The 25,104-nt window shown below is 34.4% G+C and overlaps 1 protein-coding gene across 1 annotated transcript; it reads right to left on the reverse strand.

Moving 5' to 3' along the window:
- Positions 1 to 2,884: 2,884 nt before the first annotated feature.
- On the reverse strand, positions 2,885 to 25,004 carry GSKIP (GSK3B interacting protein). The gene is made up of 3 exons (XM_051978428.1): positions 24,898 to 25,004; positions 9,614 to 9,869; positions 2,885 to 6,470 (listed from the first exon to the last, which is right to left on the reverse strand). Exons 2-3 carry the CDS (start codon positions 9,866 to 9,868, stop codon positions 6,309 to 6,311), a joined length of 417 nt encoding a protein of 138 aa, XP_051834388.1. The 5' UTR covers position 9,869; positions 24,898 to 25,004; the 3' UTR covers positions 2,885 to 6,308.
- Between the last annotated feature and the right edge of the window lie 100 nt (positions 25,005 to 25,104).

The raw sequence follows: 25,104 nt of genomic DNA on the forward strand, positions 1-25,104 counted from the left end.
TATGCTTCAGGTGATGCAAGGAAAAAAAAAAAAAAGCAGAGGTACCATGATCTCAGACAAAGTTAAAGCTAAAACAGATTTCACTAAAAAGAGATAGAGGAAACACTATCAGGAGAAAAGGGACCAAAGATAATGAGGTAATACTAATACTAAACCTATATACATCAAACGCTGTAGTATTCAAATTTTTTAAAAGAAAAGATAAATGAATTAGAAATGGAAATAGATAACAAAACTATAACACTGGGTGATTTCAACCTTCTTCTTTCAGAACTACACAAATTTAACCAAGAATAAATTTTTAAAAAGTCAAGGAGATAACTCAGATAAAATAGGTATTTTAAATATCTGGAGAGAAGTGGAAGAAATACAACTTTTTATCATCAGTAGATGGCATCTTCATAAAAACTGACCATATATCAGGGCATATTTAAATAAAGAAAAGCAGAAATTAAATATACTCCTTTCAGATCATAATGCAACAAAAATTATATTTAATAAGGGGCCATAGTAACTCATTTTAAAATTAATTGGAAACTAAATAACCTAATTTTAAAAATGAGTGAATTAAAGAACAAGTCATAGAAATAATTTTTATTAAGAATGATAATAATGAAGGAACATGTCAAAACCTATGGGATGCAGCAAGAACATGAGAGAAAAATTTATCTCTAAATTCTTAAAACAGTAGAATGAAAGGCAGACAAATTAATTGGGTACACAATTTTAAAAAACTGGAAAAAGAACAAATTTTAAATTTCCAGTTAAAATTCAAATTGGAATTCCCCAAAACTAAAAGTGAGATTAATAAAATTGAATATAAGAAAACTATTGCATTAATTTTTTAAAAAAGTAGTTGTTTTCTTTTTTGAAAAAGCCCATAAAATAGATAAACCAATTTCATTTTTCATTGAGTCCATCATCTCTTATTAAGAAATGAGTAAACTTGCTTCGTATATTTATGAAACCAAATTACTAGTACCAAAAATGAAAAGAGTGGATATATCATTAACAAAGATGAAATCAGAACAATTATTAGGAGTTATTTTGTCTAATTAGAGGCCAATAAGTTTAACAATTTAAGTTAAATGGGAGAATAGTTAGGAAAATATAACTTGCCTAGATTAATAGAATATTAAAATAAACCTATTTTAGAAAAAAGAAAGCAAACAAGCCATAAATGAGCTTCCAAAGAAAAAATGCATCAAGATGGATTTACAAGTAAATTTTACTAAACACTTAAAAACCAACTAATTCTAATATTAAATAATTTGGGATAATAGAGTACTATTAAACTTTTTTTTTATGAGACAAATATGATGTTGATATCTAAATAAGGGTGGAAACCCCCCCTAAAAAAATTATAGATATCTCATCCCTATGTTAAATGATAGAAATGATAAAGAGAAATATGATAAACAAAGGGTATAGAATGAGACATACTTTAAAAAATTTTCCCCCCATTTTATATAAAATTAGCATTTTCATATACAAAGTAGAAAAGAGGATTGTGTATGAAACTGTGAATCCCTATTATAGAGAATTTTCTTTTCAAGTATACAATAAATCTAACATAAAAATTTTCAAAGTTTTAATACTTATTTGTGATTGCTTCTGGCCTTTTTTCTTTATAAAAGGAAAAGAAAACATTCTATTCTTATCCTTTCCCTACCATTCCTTTTTTGATTGAAAAAAAACCAAAACAAAAAAACAAGCTTGTAACATGTTTCCATTTTTGCCCTTGCCCTCCCTCCTGGGATTGGAAATGTGTTTTGTTCTGAAAAGTCCCCTATTGTATAACCATAGGGAAAATCGGTGGACACACCCTTTACAGATGATGCAATAGTATTTTATGATTCTCAGAATGAAAGGTGGAAGGTTTGAATACTAATTTATCACAAAAATAACTTATTTGGAGAGGTCTTTGCTGCTACATGTAGGAATGAATATAGACAAGAGAATAACCACCTTTCCTATTTTAGGAAGAAATCCTGTGTACTTGAATAGCACTAATTGTAGTGATAGATTTGAACTAGGTAGTGGCTGTATTTGAGAAACGTGATATAAAGACCAAACTTAAATCCTTTAATGCCAAATCAATCTTTTGATTGGTATTTTTAACAGGCAGTTTGTGGTGTAACTTCAATCTTGGGGGACCAGAGCAGGAACCAGGATATTTAGGGAATACTAAAATCACATGTCAACAAGGACAGTCATCATACCTTTATATATATGTGCATGTACATATATATGTATATTTACACATGCATTATGTGTATATATATATATATAATTTGTGGGACTAAAATATTTTACTTATTTGCAAATCTAAGTCTTGCGAGATGGATAAATCTATATGATGGGCAAGAAGGAAGTTTTGAGTAGTTTAGTGAAATTGGAAGCCAGATTGAAAAGGGATGTAAAGTGAAAGGAACTGGAGGAAAGTAGAGGTTCTTTTTGCCTGGAGTATGGCAGCAGGGGAAAAAAAGAGATAAAAGCTTGGGGTGGCAGCAAGGGTAAGTTTTTTTTTTTTTTTTAAAGATATGGGTAGCCTAAAAGGAAAGAAGCAGTCCACAGGGAGAATTCAAAAAATAGAGAGGGGATTAAGAAACTCCAAAAGTTTTATAGATTCAGATCTGGGCCTTGACTTGTCCAAGAAAGATCACATGGCTTGTAAATGTCAGAGATGGCATTAAAACCCAGGTCTTCAAGATTTTAAGATCAATACTCCTCCCATTCCATCATGCTTTCTCTTTATTATGCCCATGTTACTGATACAAAGGGCCCAGGTCATCTCTTGCCTACCTGGTTTTCATCAATCCTATTAGGGTACCTGGAAACTTTAGTATTTACCACCTCCCCTTATAAAAACAAGTGCACAAGGTTTAATGAATAAAGATTTATTATGGCACAAAAAGCAAATATTCTTTTCAGAGCGCAATGAGCAGCCTAACTAGGAGTTATGTCTTGAAGCAAGCATGAATATCTCCTATACAATCCTGTGGAGGTTTTTAGTCTCCTAATTATATTGAGTTTATTCATTACTTAGTCTTGCAATTCTCCATAGCTCCAAGATGGCATCTGACACCCTTGATTGCTTACTCAGTTCATATCATATGCAATTACAGTCAGCACAGCAATGTCTGAGTCCATTATTCTCTCACAGATAACTCTTTGCTGGGTGGTAAGAAATTCTACCAGGATTTTTTTGTTTAGACTGGAAACTTCCTCTTTTCTCTTCCTTTTTCTCCTGGCCTATCAGTAACAGTACTCAAAAAAACTGTAAGTTTTGCCAAATTATGGCCTTATGTCTTATCTTTTCCTCAATAAACAAAGAGATTTAATCATAAGGCCCCTGGAGTCTCTCTGAGTCTTTCCACTTTCCTCAATGTGAAGATTTAGCTTCATTGTTCCTTTCTTTCAAACATGCAGCTTTTTCCTTCTTCTTTTCCATGTTTTCTTGGATGTTCTGCTTCCTCCTCCGCACCCTCCCAAGAAAAAATAAAATACAATTCCTTGTAGTTTGCTAGATTTCTGGAATAGAAGACATTTTACCCCACTTTCTGGGCAATATTTTAGGGAATTTTTCCTTTAGTGGGGCTTTTATGAAACTTTCTTTCATTGCTTCTAAGTTGTGTCTAGAGTCAAGTAGAAAACAAAACGAATCTCATTTTTCCTAAGATATTTAGGTACTACAGGCAATTTCTATGCTATATTTGCATCCATTCTTTTCCTACAATTATTCTTGTTTTCAAGCTACCATGTACGTGTCCTTGTATGGTTTCCCATCCTATCCCCTCAGCGTCCCTACAGTTTTTCCCTATACGAACTTTGGTGTTTAGATGACCTTTTCCCTACAACTTTTAGAGTGGAAGTCTTGGTTTTTTTGTCTACATACATACCATGTTTAGCTCTATCAGTTTAGATGGTCCATTCAACTTCTTACCCCTCCATCACAAAATACATACACACAATTAAGACAGAGGTAGTGGGGGATATATCTGGACCTGCATATGAAAGGTGTGATGACAAGTACTTTTGTGATGCTACATTGAAACAACTATTATCTTGGTTTTTGGATAATTAGAAATAATGGGGCACTTATAAAAACAGTAAAGGCCATGAAATAAAAAAAAAAAAAAACTCCTAAACTTCTGCATTTATACACATATTTACCAACAATTCTCCCAAGCTACTCAGAAAAAGAAATAAAATTAATTATGAAGCTACTAAGCTCTTTAAAAAAGATTAAAGTTAACACTATGTGATAGTGGAAAATTCTACATGCCAGTTAAAATTAACCATAGTGCTTGTTCAATCTTAAAACTAATAAGTTTATTTTTATTAAATATAGCTTTTTTAAAAACCTAAGAAAACACAATCTCCTTTAAAAACCTTCTGAATGAATTCTTCAAATAGCTAAGGCAAAGTTGAAATCTGTAAATGACTAAAATTCTTATGTATGCCAACAAAGGCTACTAACATTTTATAGTGCTCTAAGGTTTACAAAGTGCTTTCTTTGCAACTGGTGTGAGATAGGAAGTGCAACCCATATTTTATAGATCCAAATCAACATAATTTTAAATTAAAATCAACAGTGAAGAGTCTACAAATTGAATAAATCAATCTCTTTTTTCTCAGACTAACAACCAAATTAATCCTTCTAACACATAATTAAATACAGAATTGTTACATGAGAACTAATGAGCCCTGAAACAACTCATAAAATCAGCAATTTCAATTTTCTCTAAGCAAAAAACCCATTTTCCTTCATACTTTAACTAAAAATAAGGAAACATTTATTGAGACATATCAATTTTTTACATTTAGCTTGAAAATGACCATGAGAAATTTTGTCAAATGTAGATTTGTTTTTACTATTAAGCATTGAAAACAAAGCTACACATTTTTGAATCCTCTGAAATTTAACGAAAGCATTCCAATAATTGTCAATAATAATTGACTACAAAAAGTTAATTTAAGTCTGCTCTGGCCTATACAAATTAATATTTAGTCAGAACAAAAAGGAGTATGTTTTATTATTAAACTAAGAATAACACTTTGCAAATTCAGGAGACTCAGGAAACTTATCCAGGTATTGAATTTTACTTCTACTATGGTGTTAGCTGATTATTTAAAAACCAATCCCCATTGTTCCCATCCAACATGTACCTGAAAACACATAGCAGCATGATTCAGTTAAAATAAACTTACAAATATTAGTACTTGTAGTAAAATACAAAATACAGAGTATCCTTTTTCCAAATATTAGTCTTTGAATGCTTCATATGTCCTTTGGTTTCAAACCTATACAATGCATTATTACATTGTAGATTTAGCATTGACACAAAACACTGTACACTTGAAGGGAAAGAGGGAAGCATCATAGGATACCAAAGGACTACATTTTAGAAAGTAAACATTGAAGCAAAAATACTTTTGAATATATAAACACTGTACATTATGTAAACAAACATTCAGAAAAATAAGAATCAACATGGGCCAAAATATTGTTTCCTAGGAAAACAGATTATAACATCTTTTTAATAATGCAATTTCATGATGTTCTTTATTAAGAAAAAAAGATGGAGCCTATTTTTATTCTGTGCTTAGGAATCTTAGAGATTAGATAGTAATTTTTACATTCATAGGCTAAAGGTTTATCCTTTTTTAGCTGGCTGACTGTTGCAAATAGGATACATAAAACTATGCTAATCCCTGTGTCATTTAGCACAACAATACTAGATAAGTTATATACATTTTTTTTAAAATCAATTCGCACTAATATAAATAGTTTAAGCAATTTCAAAGTTTGTGCAGGGGAAACTAGTTGATGATTTGTTCCCTGGTAAGGCCAGTAGCAAAATAATCACTACAAATTCAGTCCAAGCTAATATTGAACCCCTGATTTAGCAAGCTGGATTAAAATTGTAGAGAATTAATTAGAATGCCAATTTTATTAGGCAAATCTAGAATTCCACATGTAATGCTAGATGCATTAAAGCCCTGCATTTTTATAATAAAATACTGTTTTGTTTTCAAAATGCAGAAATAGTATTCCAAAGAAATCTAAACATATTCATGATCTATATCACAAATCAAGGGCTGCCAAATTCCCTAGGTGGAAGAAGTAAGAAGAGCAGTTTATTATTAATACTGCTTGGAATGAGCCTATATTTGAAGCAAACAGTAATGCTGAAAAACAAAACAAAAAATTATTTCATATTATATTCATTAGCAAGAATCTAGGGTCTAAATTTAAAGTTTCCAGCAGCAAGCCCAAAGGAAAGTTTATATTGTAGAATAAATTAAGACTGTCCATCCTGTTTCAAAGCTTCCAGTCTTCTTAGGAGTGCATTTCCGAAAGCTTCTCGGTATGCTGGACTAAGGGTATCCAACAAAGAGTATACTGTCTCATGGTAGGGAGTTTGTATATTATCATCCACCTGGTCAAAAGCATAACCCACCACCTAGGAGAGAAATGCCAATAATTAATCAAATAATTAGATACAATTGTGTTTCTTTTGCTTGATTTCTAATGGATTAATTTCTGAGTCAATAGTGAAAGGCATAACAAAATATGTCTTATGAAAGACTTGCTTCTTCTTCTTTTTTTTTTTTTCCACTAATTTTTGGTAAAATTGCCTACTAAATACCAGTATTTTTATCAGTAAAACTTGCAACAATAATCTTGATTGGAAAGAAAAATATTCAAGCAAATACTATAGTATTGAAGAGGCACTTAAAAAGGATGCGCTTGAAAAATGGGATGATAGAATTTTGAACTAAAAGAGAGCTAAAAGATTTTCTATTAGAGAATCTCCAATTCTCTAAAAGGTTTTATGGGCAGCTATATGATGCAATAATTAGAGCATGTGTCCTGGAGTCAGGAAGACCTATCTTCATGAATTTAAACCCAGCCTCAGACACTCACTAGCTGGGTGACCCTGGATAAGTCACTTAACCCTGCTTGCTTTAATTTACTTATCTACCAAATGAGCTAGAAAAAGAAATGGCAAGCTCTAGTGTCTGTCAAGAAAACCTCAAATGAGGTCACAAAGACTCAGACATAATTGAAATGACCAAAAGTTTTATTTAATATTTAAGAAAAATATAATCTAGACCAGAGGTGCCAAACTTGTATGGGTTCAAGCACTAGGAACTCTCAAATCAGATTAAAATGCAATTGGAAAATGTTTAGCAAAATAAAAATACAACATGACATAAACAATGTTAATTTGTCTTATTGTAAGTCATTACATCCTGGTCAAAGGGATCCATTTCTAAGTAAGTTTGACACCAACTCTCCTAGACCATAAAACGATCTAAATAAAACTTTCTTCCTAGCACCTTTTCGACCTTTAAAAACAATGAGGTCTAACTTTTCAGCTCTTCCTCAAAAAAAAAAAAAAAAAAAAATCAAACTAAAACCACCAAAAAAACCAAACCAAAGCAAAAGAAATAGTTAAAAAGATAAACTGGAATATTTAAAACCATTTATATGTTTTTTTTTAGTGTAATGCACCTATTTAGTATAGAGTAAATGTCAACTCTGAATTTATGGGATACACTGTTTGACAGCTGTCTTAGATATTTGATAATTTTTTATCTGTCCACATGGAAGACAGAAACTCTTCTACCTCTCTTGTACTCCTCACAGACATCTAATATAATACTGGGTAAATATAAATAAAAAAAATTCTGTTTGACACAATTTTTGACTTTTAATATTTTTTTAAAAAATTTAAATTAATTGAATTTTTTATGACATTAGACATTCATACCATCCTTCAAAGAAGGTAAAGTTTAAGCTCACTGTTCTGTTGTTTCACAATATACCCTTTACTTTATACTACAGCTAAACTGGATAATTTGTCTCATGAACACATGACATTTCCTCCCCCCCCCCCCCCTTCTTGTATTATGCTTCCTATAGTAATACTAGAGGAAGAAAGAAGATTGTGCACTAAGAATCAATAAATTATATGCATTTTAATTCCTCAATTGGTTTATAAACTTCCTTTGGGCGGGGCTCTTATCTATCTATCTTATTTTCTCCTAGTGCTTTAGCAGTAGTTCTTATAAATTCTTTGAGCGAATACTAAATGCTAATGATTATTAATTTCCTATAACAGTTACAGACATTTAACCATGGCATGTCACAACCCTCTATTAAAGCAGTAATAAATTAGTACAGATTTAACACTTCATGTTCAACCACATAAAAGTTCTTATTATTATCTGGACACTTTTGACTATGGAATACTCATCTTTATTTCAAATCACATTTGTAAGTAAAGGCATTTAGAAAAGAATTCACTGGATGGAAATTAAATGTTTAATCAATTTACATTTGTAAATTATGTCATTTACTTGAACGTAGTTTTAGGGCTTTATGCTATCTACCCCAATTGCTGGATACTACAAATTCATTGTAGCATCTCTAAAATCATATAGCCCATCTATATTAAACCTTAGTGAATTAAGAATTCCTTTTTCTTTGAATCTGCTCTAAATATATAAGCTAATCTAACAAGGACAATACAATACGTAGGATTTCTATATCTCAACTGGCAAAATAGATATACCACTCTAATTTGTGTGGGGCTTTTATCACTAAAAAAGACTTGTGTCCATAGAACACCAAGATAAATGACATACATTGCAATGTAATGATAGTCTCTGCTTTTCGCAACAACATATTATACCTTGAAAGGAATTCCTTATTTAAATAAAAGAGATATAAGGGCAAAGGAAAATTCAAGAAATCACTAAGACTTCAGCTCTCTTGGATTCTATTCAGAAGTTTTGATTGCTAGTCTATTGCTCTTTAAATCAAGGGTCTGTCTCTCCAATCACAATGAGAAATTTTTTAATGACAAAACTATAATAATATTTATGGTAAAAATTTCGGAATATAAGCACCTTGAAGACAGAAATTATCTCATTTTTGCATCTGTATTGCCAATTTTTTGTATAGTATCTATCACATTGTTGATGCTAAATAAATGATTGATAACTGATCTTTAAATGAATATGACCATATATTTTAAACTTATAGTTCTGGTTATAAAATTAGGAAACTTAGATGAGTACTTTAGAGTCCATGAAGAAATGACTTTCTATGAACTTTCTTATTGTATGAAATCTCACCTTTCAGATTCTTCTCACCTCATATAGTCTGTAGTAGTATCTCCTCTTGCTAAGGTCTCCTAAGACAAAGAGGGTTGGTCTAGGTCAATAGGACGCCTCTTAGAAATTTAGAGACTTGACTTTCCCTTGTGATTTAAAATTAGAATCCGAACCCAAGTATACAAGGTGTCACCCAATGAGAAATTAACTTATCTAACAAGCAGGACTATTAATGCAGTCTTGCTGACGATTAAATTGTGGGTGAAAAAGGGATTTGAAAAAAATGATAGGCAGTGATAGTAAACCTAAACCAAATTTTCCTTCAAAGTTTTATATTTCCCTGTGTTTACCCAGAGATTTTTGAATAAAGTAACAAATCTTAAAAAAAAAAATTACATCCAGTAACTCATATATATAATCTTTAAAAGTTGTAAAATCTTATTCAAATAAATTTTTTTCCCTAGAAAGAAGAATGAGTTACCCTAAGCCCTGCTTCTGAGAGCTCCAGACAGTATTTGTTCCTTTCTCTTGTTTCCACATTGATATATGCAACATCATCTGAACAAGGCAGGCTTTTGGAGACAAACATGTTGCTAACAGCAAAAAGAACATCATTCACAACAGCTTCGGCTTCTAGTCTCATGTCTTTTACATCTGTTCTTTCAAAATCTTGAAATGCAGACTCTTCAATTTCCGTGTTACTGCTAAGCTCCACGTGACTACAGTCTGTTTCCATTCTGTAAAACGTGAGAATAAAACCTGCTTATTTTTTTTGAAAAGAAATGTAATATCTTTAATATGATCTGATCAAACTATTAAAAATCTAGAATCTAACAAAATTTGCAAAAACAATTTAAAGTCTTTTCTAAAAGTAACTCAAAAGCTTATTCTTCAAGGCAATATATACAAGTAATTTTTATCTTCAATACTTTCCCAATCAATCATTAAGTATAGATCAAGTGCTTATTATGTGCAAGCACTATGCTCAGTGCTGGGGATAACAAACACAAGGAAAAGAAAGATAACCCATAATAGAGGAACTGAAAAGTGGGAGTCTGTTGGTGAAGTTCAAAGAATAAGGGATGATTGGTCTGAGCCTTTCCCTAGAATGGAGGTTTTGAGAAGAATTCCCTATAAGGAAAAGGGATCTGCAGGAATGGAGTAGGGAGGCAGTCAAGAACATATTATGTTTTTTCTTTACCAGCCCCTAGAATAGTACAATGTTCACTAGCTTTAATTCTCTCTTTTTATGATCCCATTTGGGATTTTCTTGGCAAAGATACAGGAGTAGGTCTTATCAGTTCATTTTCTTATAGATGAAAAACTGAGGCAAACAGGGTAAAGTAACTTGTCCAGAGTCATAGCTAGGAAGTATCTGAGTTCATATTTGAACCCAGGAAGATGAATCTCCAGGCCCAGCACTCTATCCACTGTGCCACCTTACTGTCTTAAATGTGTATAGTGGGAGGTTAATAAATTCTTTTGAATTAATGAGAAAGTGACCAGAGGTCATGATATGGCTCACAGAAATGCAGTTTGTCTGTGAGCATGGGGCTAACTTGAAGGCAGCATAAAGTTGGAGGGAAAGATTGTCAATGCAGATAACCAGCAAAAAGTAGAGGTTGCTGAGGAGGATTTGTGGTGCTATGCATTACTACTCAATTTTGAAGAGTAAATAGATTGATCTGAGCTAACTACAAGCCTGATTAATTCAGGAGTCAAACTACATACAGAATGGGGCAAAAGAAATAATTTTGCCCCTTTTCAGCAAGCTGTTGACTTGTGCAGGTATACAAGGCAGCTTGCTTCTGAAATACCTCAACTGAAAATGACACTCTTCTAGGTCATTAAAAAACTTAGAGAAAAATATAATGGTATTATTCAAAGGGGCAGCAAAGTCATCAGAATCTCTTATAAGCAATAAAGATTCAAATGATTTAGCCTGAAATGAGCGGACCATGCCATGATCTCATTAACTACAAAAGAATAAAACCTTAAAGCCAACTTATTAAGATAAGATCAGAATACATATTTGTATCTATTAAAACAACTAAATGGCTAACTTATTTCAGAAAATGGATATTTTTCGGTGCATCTGTGATTTCTCTGATATGCATATTTCTATTCAATAAAATAGCATCCTATCTATATGTCTTCATTCTGTATAAATTATGTACCAGTGTGTTAGAGACTTTCCTTCTGAGAATTGCCATGTATGTCATGTCAGCTGGTAGAGTGGACCCAGGAGGTAGAAGGGGGGTTGGCCTCTGAGGCAGGAGGTTGTGTCTTACAGGTTTAGATCTTTTCTTAGGACGCAGCACTAACTCCAGGTGTCTCCCGTCTGGGGATCCACCTACGCAGTGCTGAGTGGGCTAGGCACAGGGTAATCCAGAGGAGAGTAAACATAAATGGTCAGCTTTGCCATAGGCAAGAGAAAGATGCGGAGAGAAGCAGAGATGTAGAGAGATTCAGGGAAGCAGAGAGACAGACACAGAGACATATACATTTGCCCTTGCTTCCTGCTAACCCCTGCTGAGAACACCAATAAAGAAAGGCTATTTGGCACTTTAATATCAGTCTCGTCTCCATGTCTATGCAGGGAAAACTGGTATGTAAGGCCCTGGCAATCATTAATCTCAGAGAGTGAGGTTACACAGGTGGCCTTCCATCAGGTCATAGGTTTCATATTCTAGTAAATAGATTCCAATAAAATTGTTTCATAACTTAATCTCATGTATTTAGATTTATGCATTTAAAAGCATGACATGAAAAGGATGCCTGTTAAATATTCTTCACTTTTACTGTTATGAAACCATTCTATCTCATTTTCTAATTATATTTTTCTTTGATAATACTTTAGGCTGATTTTCTTTTGGTTAAAAATTTTAAATAGCCTTTTATTTTCAAAATACATGCAAAGATAGTTTTCAACATTCACCCTTGCAAAACCTTATGTTCCAAATTTTTCCTCCCTTTCCCTTCATCCCCTCCCCATGATAGCAGGTAATCAAAATATAGGTTAAATATACACAGTTCTTTTAAACATATTTCCACATTTATTATGCTGCACAAGAAAAATAAGATCAGAAAGGAAAAAAAAGCAAACAACAAAAAAGGAAAATATTGTTGTGATCCATATCCAGTCTCCATAATCCTCTCTCTGGATGCAGATGGCTCTCTTTGTCACAAATCTATTGGAATTGGCTTGAATCATCTCATTGTTGAAAAGAGCCAAGTACATCAGAGTTGATCACCACATTAATTTTGTTGTAGCTGTGTACAATGTTCTCATGGTTCTACTCATTTCACTTAGCATAAGTTCATGTAAGTCTTTCCAGGTTAGATTGACTTTCTTAAATGACTTTTTTCTAGGGAAATGGCAGTAGTTTACTCATGTCCACCATGTGATTTTCTTTTATCTTTTGTATTATCTGAAATCTGAATTCTTCAGAAACTGCTTGTTATCATGATAGTATCTCCAAAAGAATAGTGGTGGTAAAAACATGAGCTCTTATTTCAAGGAGCTTGATGATATTAAATGAACTATGCAATTTCCCAAAAGCAATATAATTTCTTATTTAAATATTGTCCCCGTTCACTACCTATGTGTACTGTCTGACCAGAATACAAAGCAATATATTCACACAACACAGGTCCAAATAGCAAAGTATGAATGACAGGCACTTGACTATCCATGTTTTTTTCCAGTGTGAATGGTTCTCATTCAAGAAGCTTTGTGAAAAATGGCTGGGGCTGTGGGGAAAGATGCATATATGGTTAAGGCATAGTCTCTGGTAAGTCTGTCTTGAGAGTAAAACAGCAGTAATGAAGGCAAAAAATGTATGAGTGGCTTAGCTCCATTTGGGCATAGTCTCTGGTGGCCTGATTTATATGGCAGAGCAGCAGCATTCCAAATTGGACTTGAGTCTGAATTGTTCATAGGATAATTAGGTGGAGTTCTGCATTGCAGAACTAGCATTTGGGAAAAAGGGGGTTTAATATATAAATTTGAAAGGTAGCTGTATGTAGATGCGAATCTCTATGAATCCATGATAAATGCATAAAAATGTAGAGAAAGAGGGCAGCCTGTTGTAAGTTGGAGTCACATTACTTGGGAATACAGAAATGATTTGTCTGAATCAAATAGTTATATCCTAAGGATCATAAAAATGTCACTAAAAAGGAAAGTGAAGCAAATTTATAAGTCAGCAAAGGATAGAGCATAATTGACCTGATCCAAAGATGATTCATTTTAGGATCATGGATATAGGACTGGAAGGTCCCTTTGAACCTATTTAGTGAACCCCCCTCACTTTAGTAAGGAAGACAAGTGAGACCCCACCCAAGGACCACAGAGGTGGTGAGTGGAAGAGTTATAATATGTACTCTGGTCCTAATCCCAAAGGCCATGATCTATCTACTTGACACTACTTGGCCTCTTACTGTTCAATTAATGTTTACAATTCCAAATTGTATGACTCTGCACCTTCTATCCCTTTTTCTGTAAGCCTTGTCATCATCAAAAAAACAAAAACAAAAGAGGGTTGTAAAAAACTGAAAACAATTTTGTATTTTATTCCCCTAAGGATTATCCTGGCCAAAGAATTCATCACTGAGGGTCCAGGCTACTGCTAAAGTATCTTTTTGTAAAGTCTGGTTCCCTGACAGGCAGCTGTAATTTATATGCAGTTTTTGACTTGTAAAAACATAAAAGCATTTTCTAGAATAAGGAGAACATCCCAAAGCTTCTGAGAAGCCAGCAGCACCTCCATGCTACAAAGAAGCATCAGAGTTGGATAGAGAAGTAAGAGAAATAAAGGAAAATAAACAATACAGAAAGAGACTTAAGCAGTAACTGGGTCTTTTTCCTCAAAGGAAACAGGACTCTTTCTGGAGGGGAATTTCATTACATATTAAATACAAACTGGTGGGAATTCTATTTCTTCATGGAGTGACCACAGTTGGACTTTCTAATGTGAAGTTGTTAATATGGAATTTCATAGGCAAAAAATTTTTGCTAGTTAACAAATTTGTGAAAATCAGGATATTGTGTCCATTGGCAATTTGTTCTAGAAAGAATTTCCCGTTTAGGGGCACTGACATTTAAAGGGGGCTAATAATAAGATTGTTACAAAACAAGTAGCTTAAAATAAATCTAACTGGTGATGGGGGCCTTTTCTGATATCAGGACTGTCATAAGCAATTAACTCATGGCTAGGATTTATATCCCAAATTTACTTCTTGATAAACTTCATCTATTTTTCTAAAGTAAGTAATGTTTTATTTATGCAAGATTTTAAATCTTTCAAGATCAAAGGGGCTAATATTCCAAAGCTCAAGGGGTCAGAACTTAAAGTTATACTCTAAAAATTGCAAATATGGGGAAGGGGGGTGGAGAAGGGAAGAGAAGATTCATCCCTACTCCCTTAAAGTAATTCTTCCTTACGGCATGACTCAAAGCCCCACACTAAACTTTATTATTTTCTTTTGGATATTTTCCAACTTTGCTTATCAAATGCTGTTCTGAAGCTGAGGCATCCAGAGATTCCTATGTCAGACATGTCTCATATGGGTAGAATATGGTGGGAATATCATCTCCTCATTACCAGAAGTGATGCCTCTATTAATGCACTCTAAGAACATAGTATTTTCGGCTATCAAATCATATTTGAGTTATTTTGAGCTTGCATTCCACTAAAACCCCATATCTTTTGCAAAAAAACCAAAAAACAAAAAAAGCTGTCTAATCATAGCTTTGCTTCTACTTGTAAAGTGTAAGACTTCATATTTACCTAAGTAATCTTAGTAACTCTCTTAAGCATTATGAGTATCTCTTCTTTTTTCTTTCCTCAGAGTTTCTGATCAAAATAACAATTGTTATTTACATTTACTCAGGCAATCAGGGCCAAAACAAAGACCAAGTAGGCTTGTTCTGGGAACTTTCTTTGGTCAATCAATGAAAGACAGAGTGATTTGGGTTTAAAGCATGGTCCTTAAGAAAGAAATCTATCCCCTGAACCCCGAAATATCAAAGGAGGAAAAGTTCCTACTCAGAGAGGTTGTTTATCCTTTATTCTCAAAGACCATGACACCAGGAGGGTGATGCCAAGTAATGCGAGTGAGTAGTATATGAATGAGGTAAAGCTGTGCAAGGTCACAAGCCTCACTTTATTTTCTGGAATCTTGTGGGTCCAGTGGCCAGATATTAGATCAAGAAGACTGGAGATGCCCCTGGATGCGATGGGAGACCTTGGCCTTTTAAAGTTAATGTCTTTAACAGGTTTTATCTTCCCGAGTTCAAATCTGACCTCAGAAACTCACTAGCTCTGTGACCATGGGCAAGTCACTTAACCTTGTTTGCCTCAGCTTCCTTATCTGTCAAATGAGCTAAAGAAGAAAATGGCAAACCACTCCAGAATCTTTATCAAGAAAATCCCAAAATGGGTCATAGTGAGACATGACTTACTTAACAACATCAATTTATAGTGTGATGGATTTCCTCCAGGAACATTAATTCCAGCAGAGTGGAGGGGAACCAAAGTTTAAGACTGACATAAATGACATGTCATATAGATGTAATACAAAAGGTAAAGCAGTTAAAAGGTTTTTTTTTTTTTTTAAATAATAACTTTTTATTGACAGAACCCATGCCTGGGTAATTTTTTTTACAACATTATCCCTTGCACTCACTTCTGTTCCGATTTTTCCCCTCCCTCCCTCCACCCCCTTCCCTAGATGGCAAGCAGTCCTATACATGTTAAATATGTTGCAGTATATCCTAGATACAATATATGTTTGCAGAACCTAACAGTTCTCTTGTTGCACAGGCAGAATTGGATTCAGAAGGTAAAAATAACCCGAGAAGAAAAACAAAAGTGCAAATAGTTTACATTCATTTCCCAGTGTTCTTTCTTTGGATGTAGCTGCTTCTGTCCATCCTTGATCAATTGAAACTGAATTAGCTCTCTTTATCGAAGAAATCCACTTCCATCAGAATACATCCTCAAACAGTATCGTTGTTGAGGTATATAATGATCTCCTGGTTCTGCTCATTTCACTCAGCATCAGTTCATGTAAGTCTCTCCAAGCCTCTCTGTATTCATCCTGCTGGTCATTTCTTATAGAACAATAATATTCCATAACATTCATATACCACAATTTACCCAGCCATTCTCCAATTGATGGGCATCCATTCAATTTCCAGTTTCTAGCCACTACAAACAGGGCTGCCACAAACATTTTGGCACATACACGTCCCATTCCCTTCTTTAGTATTTCTTTGGGATATAAGCCCAGAAGTAACACTGCTGGATCAAAGGGTATGCACAGTTTGATAACTTTTTGGGCATAATTCCAGATTGTTCTCCAGAATGGTTGGATTCGTTCACAACTCCACCAACAATGCATCAGTGTCTCAGTTTTCCTGCATCCCCTCCAACATTCATCATTATTTTTTCCTGTCATCTTAGCCAATCTGACAGGTGTGTAGTGATATCTCAGAGTTGTCTTAATTTGCATTTCTCTGATCAATAGTGATTTGGAACACTCTATCATATGAGTGGTAATAGTTTCAATTTCATCATCTGAAAATTGTCTGTTCATATCCTTTGACCATTTATCAATTGGAGAATGGCTTGATTTTTTATAAATTTGAGTCAGTTCTCTATATATTTTGGAAATGAGGCCTTTATCAGAACCTTTAACTGTGAAGATGTTTTCCCAGTTTGTTGCTTCCCTTCTAATCTTGTTTGCATTAGTTTTGTTTGTACAAAGGCTTTTTAATTTGATATAATCAAAATTTTCTATGTTGTGATCAGTAATGGCCTCTAGTTCATCTTTGGTCACAAATTTCTTTCTCCTCTACAAGTCTGAGAGATAAACTATCCTATATTCCTCTAACTTATTTATAATCTCGTTCTTTATGCCTGGATCATGGACCCATTTTGATCTTATCTTGGTATATGGTATTAAGTGTGAGTCTATGCCTAATTTCTGCCATACTAATTTCCAGTTACCCCAGCAGTTTTTATCAAATAATATATTCTTATCCCAAAAGTTAGGATCTTTGGGTTTGTCAAACACTAGATTGCTATAGTTGATTATTCTATCTTGTGAACCTAACCTATTCCACTGATCCACTAATCTATTTCTTAGCCAATACCAAATGGTTTTGGTGATTGCTGCTTTATAATATAATTGTAGATCAGGTACAGCTAGGCCACCTTCATTTGATTTTTTTTTTTCATTAATTCCCTTGCGATTCTCGACTTTTTATTGTTCCATACGAATTTTGTTGTTATTTTTCTAGATCATTAAAATATTTTCTTGGAAGTCTGATTGGTATAGCACTAAATAAATAGATTAGTTTAGGGAGTATTGTCATCTTTATTATATTCGCTCAACCTATCCAAGATCACTTAATATTTTTCCAATTATTTAAGTCTGACTTTATTTGTGTGGAAAGTTTTTTGTAATTTTGCTCATATAATTCCTGACTTTCCTTTGGTAGATAGATTCCCAAATATTTTATGCTGTCAACAGTTATTTTGAATGGAATTTCTCTTTGTATCTCTTGCTGTTGGATTTTGTTGGTGATGTATAAAAATCCTGAGGATTTATGGGGATTTATTTTGTATCCTGCTACTTTGCTAAAGTTATGAATTATTTCTAATAGCTTTTTAGTAGAATCTCTGGGGTTCTCTAGGTATACCATTATATAATCTGCAAAGAGTGATAGTTTGGTTTCCTCATTGCCTACTCTAATTCCTTTAATCTCTTTCTTGGCTCTTATTGCAGAGACTAGTGTTTCTAATACAATATTGAATAATAATGGTGATAGTGGGCAACCTTGCTTCACTCCAGATCTTACTGGGAAAGGTTCCAGTTTTACCCCATTGTATATGATGCTTACTGACGGTTTTAAATATATGCTCCTGACTATTTTAAGGAAAAGTCCATTTATTCCTATGCTCTCAAGTGTTTTTATTAAGAATGGATGTTAGATTTTATCAAATGCTTTTTCTGCATCTATTGAGATGATCATATGGTTTTTGTTTGGTTGGTTATTGATATAGTCGATTATGCTAATAGTTTTCCTAATATTGAACCAGCCCTGCATTCCTGGTATAAACCTTACTTGGTCATAGTGTATTATCCTGGGGATGATTTTCTGTAATCTTTTTGCTAATATTTTATTTAAGATTTTAGCATCAATGTTCATTAGGGAGATTGGTCTATAATTTTCTTTCTCTGTTTTCAACCTACCTGGTTTAGGTATCAGTACCATGTCTGTGTTGTAAAAGAAGTTTGGTAGGACTCCTTCAATCCCTATTTTTTCAAATAGTTTATTTAGCATTGGAGTTAATTGTTCTTTAAATGTTTGGTAGAAATCACATGTAAATCCATCTGGTCCTGGGGATTTTTTCTTAGGGAGTTAAGTTAATAGCTTGTTCTATTTCTTTTTCTGAGATGGGACTGTTTAGAATATTTACTTCTTCCTCTGTTAGTTTGGGCAAGCTATATTTTTGGAGGTATTTTTCTATTTCATTTAAGTTGTCGAATTTATTGGCATAAAGTTGGGCAAAGTAACTCCTAATTATTGCTCTAATTTCCTCTTCATTAGTGGCGAGTTCTCCCTTTTCATTTTTAAGACTAACAATTTGATTTTCCTCTCTCCTTTTTTTAATCAGATTTACTAAGGGCTTGTCTATTTTGTTGGTTTTTTCATAGAACCAACTCTTAGTTTTTATTAATTAATTCAATAGTTTTTTTACTTTCAATTTTGTTAATTTCTCCTTTTATTTTTAGAATTTCATGTTTAGTGTTTGACTAGAGGTTTTTAATTTGTTCCTTTTCTAGCATTTTTAGTTGCAAGCCCAATTCATTGAGCTTCTCTTTCTCTATTTTATGCAAATAGGCCTCTAGAGATATGAAATTTCCCTTTATTACCGCTTTGGCTGCATCTATACATTTTGGTATGATGTCTCATTATTATCGTTTTCTTGGATGAAGTTATTAATTATGTCTATGATTTGCTGTTTCACTCAATCGTTCTTTAGTATGAGATTAGTTTCCAATTATTTTTTGGTCTACTTTCCCCTGGCTTTTTGTTAAATGTAATTTTCATTGCATCGTGGTCTGAAAAGGATGCATTTACTATTTCTGCCTTATTGCATTTGAGTTTGAGGTTTTTATGTCCTAATATATGGTCAATTTTTGAATATGGTCCATGAACTGCTGAAAAGAAAGTGTACTCCTTTCTGTCTCCATTACATTTTCTCCAGAGATCTATCATATCTAATTTTTCTAGTAGTCTATTTACCTCTTTGACTTCTTTCTTATTTATTTTATGGTTTGATTTATCTAATTCTGAGAGCGCAAGGTTGAGATCTCCCACTATTATAGTTTTGCTGTCTATTTCTTCTTGCAGCTCTCTTAATTTCTCTTTTAAGAATTTAGCTGCTACACCATTTTGTGCATATATGTTTAATACTGATATTGCTTCATTATCTATGCTACCCTTTAGCAAGATATAGTGCCCTTTCTTATCTCTTTTAATTAGATCAATTTTTGCTTTAGCTTGATCTGAGATCAGGATGGCTATCCCTGCTTTTTTGTCTTCACCTGAAGCATAGTAGATTTAAAGCAGTTAAAAGTAAAGGACACATTACAGGCAAATTAGTCAAATTGAGGAGGTCATGATTTAAGGGAAGAAAATGAGGACAAATGAGAGACAAGTCAACTGAAATAAAAGATTGAAGAAATCAGTGGTTATAATGAAGATGAAGAATGTTTTTCTTCTGAGGAAGGATACACAGAGAGACAAGAGATTATTATTAATAAAGAGTTCAAAATCAGAGATGCGTGGTAAGTGAGGTACAGTGAGGTAAGATACTGATAAGTCATGGAAGTTGGAGGTTAATAAACCAGGGATGACAAGAGTTTATTAGGAATAACAATTTGTATGTTGATATTTCCAAATGAGTCTAGGGGCTTGAATTATAAAAACACTATAATTCACATACTCAACTCCTTGAGAAAGGAAGATAAATGATAAGGAAGGAAGTAAATGACTGTAGTAATGATGTGGTTGGATATAGGAGGCAAGGCTGCTGAATGATGCTAAGAAGGGGGCTGGAAATGTCAATGGGGAGTAAGAAATAAATTGGCTTCTCAGTGTGGTGGAAGAAATGAGAGTTAGTTGAGTAGAGAAATATGAATTGTTTGTGGTCTTTGCTCTGTAAGATTCTGTGATGATAGAGGGTTGCATTAGTAAAAAGTATTCATTTTGCATAATACAGGAAGGTTATGGGGTATTTTTGGCAGAGAATATGATTTGGTGATCTGGATCTTTAGATATGAGACATATGATGTAAGGTCTGTAGCTAAAACTTAAGATAATAAGGGATAAGACAGTACTCAAGACAGCTTTGTAACTCAGGTTCTCTTGGGGAGCCCATACTTGAAATGGGCTTTTGGCTCCTGCTTTTGCTTCTCTCTTTTCTCCACTTGCCACATATTCTTCTTTCCCTTAACTTTCTCTCACCCTATGCTTTCATAATGTCTCTTCACTGCACTCACATCTTTTTTTAGAAAATATCGTCATGGTTTCCCCAATCACTCCTATCAGAACTTGTGTATTTCGTCCTATTTTATTCAACATAAATTTTCAAACAATGACTATGTATTGTGCTAGTTATTTTATGTTCTTAATCTTTTAGCTGACAAGTGGTTAATATGAAAAACTTCTGCACTGTTTTCATGAATCTTTATTAGATACCACACATAATAGAGAACAGCAATTTTTTTGTTTAATCGTTCAGTCATGTCTTGACTTTTTGTGATCCCATGAACCACAGAGCACTGGGCAATACTACCTTCCACTATCTCTTGAAGTCTGTCAAGACTTAATCTAATGGTAGGGATTTCTTGTAACAGGAAAATGAAGGAGGTATTTTTAGATGAAATTAACTACTGATGGGGAGTCCTATATCCTAAGTTCTTATCAGTCTTTTTTCCTCTAATTGATTTCACAGCCTCTACGCAAATGAAGGAGTTAAATAAGATAATCTCTATGTTTTTCAGTTTTTAAATCCAATATTTTTATAGGTTGGAAGTTTTTAGTTTCTACAGTTGAAAGGAACCTTGGTGTCCATTAAGCCAAATCAATATACCAAAGGATTTTCAACCATAAAATAACTTTGCTTGAAGAGGTCCAAAGTGTAGAAACCCACCATAGAGTCTAGTTCACTTATTAGGAAGTCGTTCCTTCCCTCCTCATCCCCCCATATCAAGTCTAAATTTGTATCTTCTACCTGTTGATCCTGATTCTGCTATCTTGGTCCAAATAGTACAAATCTAATCCTTCTTCCACAAGACAACCCTTCAAATTCTTGAAGAAAAGCCAACATGTCTCCTGATTCTTCTTTTCTTCAGGGTACATATGTCCTTCAACTGATTCTCATGTAATGTAGACTCAATGCACTTTACCATTATGGTCATCTCACTCTGGACCTCTCCTGTTTATTCTATATTTCAATGAATATAATCTGAAGAGTCAGAGAACAATGGGACTATCACTTCATTATCCCTTTAAGTTATCCCCTCTTAATGAGGCTTTCCCTTTAGCTTTCTTGGCTGCTTTCTCTTTCACTGTTTATTCATATTGAGCTTGCAATCCTCTAAAATGCCCAGGTATTTTTTTCCCCGAACATCATTTGTCTAGCCATGCCTCATCTGATACCTCTAAAATCAAGTTTTGGTTCAGTTACAAGACTTTACTTTTATCGCTACTGAATTTCATTTTATTAGCTCCAGCTACCAAGATTCTTTTGGATCCTATCACTGCAACACAGTATATGTCAAGCATTCTTTTCAGCTTTATGGCACCTGAAGATGTGATAAACATATCATCAATATCTTCACACAAGTCATGATAAAAATACTGTCACTCCCCCTCACCACCACCACCACCACCAACAATCTAACAGTAAAGAACTAACCAAGCACAGATCCTTTGGGGAGGGGAGGGAGGAGGAATATTTTATTGAAAAATGTGCCAAAGTGATACTTAACAATTATTACTTTTGAATCAAGCCATCCAATCAGTTATGAATATATTTTAATGGATTATAGCTCTAATCTATAGTTCTCCAATTCTCCACAGGTCTAGAAAAGATTTTATTAAAAGCATTGCTACAAGCTAAGTAAACATCATTTACAATATTCTCATGTTTTATTAGCTTAGGTGAGCCTCTCAAATGAAGAAAAAGAGATTATTTCAGCACCAACTGCTTTTGATGACAGTCTCACAAACATCTAGATTGGGAAGTGATTACACAATCATCTCTAATGATGTGGCCTACGTTTTGCAGAATCTGTTCTCCCTTTTTTGAAAATTGGGACATTTATCTTTCTCCAATATTATGTTTCCCATTTGAATGATATTTTAAATATTGCTAACAAGGACTCACTAATTGCATCTTTTAGATCTTTCAGGATCCAAGAATGTGGCTCATTTGAGTTAGGTGATTTAAATTCAAGAGAAACCAAGAACTCTCTCACTATATCTCTTTATTTATCGTGGTTTTCAATATTTTGGTTTAGTCCAGGTTCCTGGATTCCAGCAATAGTTTACTTTCTACTATGTTACCTGAATCCTGAGCCAGTTCTCTGGTCAAATTTAAGTAGATTATGTAATCTCAGGTTATATGTTTTCATAAGCATAGGAACAGTGAAACAGAGCAAAGACCTAGTACGTGGGCCTTGGGGAGTTGCTTGAAGCATATAAAAGGCCTCATAGTTAATAGATATCAATGGCAAGATTTGTATTCCTGTTTTTCAGAATGTAAACCCAGCAGTCCATACACTATCAACCAGCCTTTTTGTAACTAAAAACTAGATAAAAGAAATCAATCCCTTGGAAATATAAAATCATTTCAATCTTTGAACTCTAACCAAACTGGCTCTGCCGAGCTCCTAACCTCCATCAGCAATCGTTATTCAATAAATGGGAATATGACTATCACTTAACCATGCTGATAAACTATACATATAATCTCCTTTCCACTTTTTAGTTTTCTTTCAAGACAGGTTAAAATTTCAAGTTCTACATGAGGTCTTTCTATGACCTCTCCCATTTACTAGTGCCTTCCCCTACTCTGTATATATTTTCTTTGTACTTCATTTTTATATTTTTCTGTCCCTGTTCCCTTTCACCAGAATGTTAACTCCTCCAAGATAAGTACTGCTTTTGTCCTTCTTTGCATCCCAAAACAGCCCAGTACTTAACACAGGATCGTAATGAATGTTTGTGGAAGGACAAAAAAATCTTTCTCTCAACTTTACAAATGAAGACAGAATCACAAATGCATATTTAGTGCGCCAACTGATCTCTAAATTTCTTCATTTTATTGCTGAGGAAACTAAAGCCCAGAGAGATTAAGTGATTTGCCCAAAATTTAATGGCTATTAAACAAATTAATCTCGACTTAAACCTAAGTAGACCCAGCACATATCTTGGTCATTCATTTCGTGATTTTCCCATGGTTCCATAGCTACTGAGAAATCTGAGACAGGACTACCTATATCCGTGGCCCATTGCTACCTATCTCCATATCCAGCCCTCAATGCATCACATAACAGTGATAATACCCTTCTGTAGCTAGCAATCAGAAGACCCAGTCGTACCTCTGCCACTGACTAGTGGGCAAATCACTTATTACACACCTTGGTTTCCTTCTCTATAGAAGGGGACTAACAATACTTGCACAGTAGTATCCTCTTGGGGGATGCTTTGTGAAGCTGCTTTGTGCAGTTGTCTTTACACAACTAAGGAATGGTTCTTCCTTAATCATCAGTATAATATAAATCCGGTTTAACATTGGACGGTCCAAAGATTACAGAGATCCTATATGCACGGAGCACAATACTCTTCCTTCCAGCTTTTCTGAAGAATAAGCGGCTTTTCTTTGCTCTGGAAATGCAGGTGCATGCAGAGGGTTGGTAACACAGGTTGAGGAAGAAGACAAAAAGGGTATGAACTTTCGGACAAAAGAAACCCTACTACGGAGGGAAGTTAGGAGAGGGAAGTTTGTAAACCTAAGAATGTAATTATTTTGAATTTAATTCAACAATGGTGAGTAAGTACCAGGCACCGTGCCACATACTGTAATACAAAAATAAAAGCAAGCAACCCCGGCTCTCCAGCAACTTACATTCAAAAGTGACAAAACAACAGCTACTTAGCAAAACAGAAACAAAGTATAATTTGTTTTGGGGGAGGAGAGCAAAAACTTGAGGTCAGGGAAGAAAGGGGAATCAGTAAGGATCTCCAGTAAGAGGTGGCATTTGAGTCTTAAAAGAGGAGTAGGGGTTCCAAGAACCAGAAATGAGGAACGAACGAGATCACGACAGGCACGGGGTGCAAGCCGGGCAAAGGCATAGAGGCAGGAGATGGAAAGCTGTGTAAGAGAAATAGCAAGTAGGCCAATGGAGGGGATAAGAAGGAGTAACGTGAATCAGCGTGGAAGAGGTTTATTAAAGGCTTTAAATGCCAAATGTGCGTAGTTTTAATTACTGCCCTGGCAAGCGCCGAGGCCGATTTAAAAGGAGCGGGCCCAGGCCGAAACCTCTTCCTTCCCTAAGGCATTTAAGGTACTCTAGGAAAAGGGAGACGATTTCAACCAGCCAGTTTCCTGGAGCACTCAAGCAGTCTTCCCCAATCCCCTTCAGGGCTGGGCCTGCCAGACCAAACCACGGACTCACCTGCGCTTCACGGCGCGCGACCTCCTCTCCCTCCCGCCTTCGCGCTCTGAGCAGCAGCCGGCGAACTCTCGCGCTTCCCATTCCCCTCCTACCTCTGCCCCGCCTCGTCCCGCCCGCTCGAATCCGGAAGCGCCTCAGGGGTTCTCATCCTTCCCATTCCTCCGCCTCCTTCTCACTCGTCTCTGTGTCGTCATTTCCGCTGGCGGT

Source organism: Antechinus flavipes, chromosome 2 (assembly GCF_016432865.1).
Source record: "Antechinus flavipes isolate AdamAnt ecotype Samford, QLD, Australia chromosome 2, AdamAnt_v2, whole genome shotgun sequence".
In the NCBI taxonomy this organism is placed as follows: Eukaryota; Metazoa; Chordata; class Mammalia; order Dasyuromorphia; family Dasyuridae; genus Antechinus; species Antechinus flavipes.

Coding starts and splice junctions, on each gene's coding strand:
- GSKIP (XM_051978428.1), bottom strand. CDS start 9,868: ATGGAAACAGACTGTAGTCACGTGGAGCTTAGCAGTAACACGGAAATT. Junction 6,471..9,613: donor TCTCAGAAGCAGGGCTTAGG/GTAACTCATTCT, acceptor TTTCTCTCCTAG/GTGGTGGGTTATGCTTTTGA.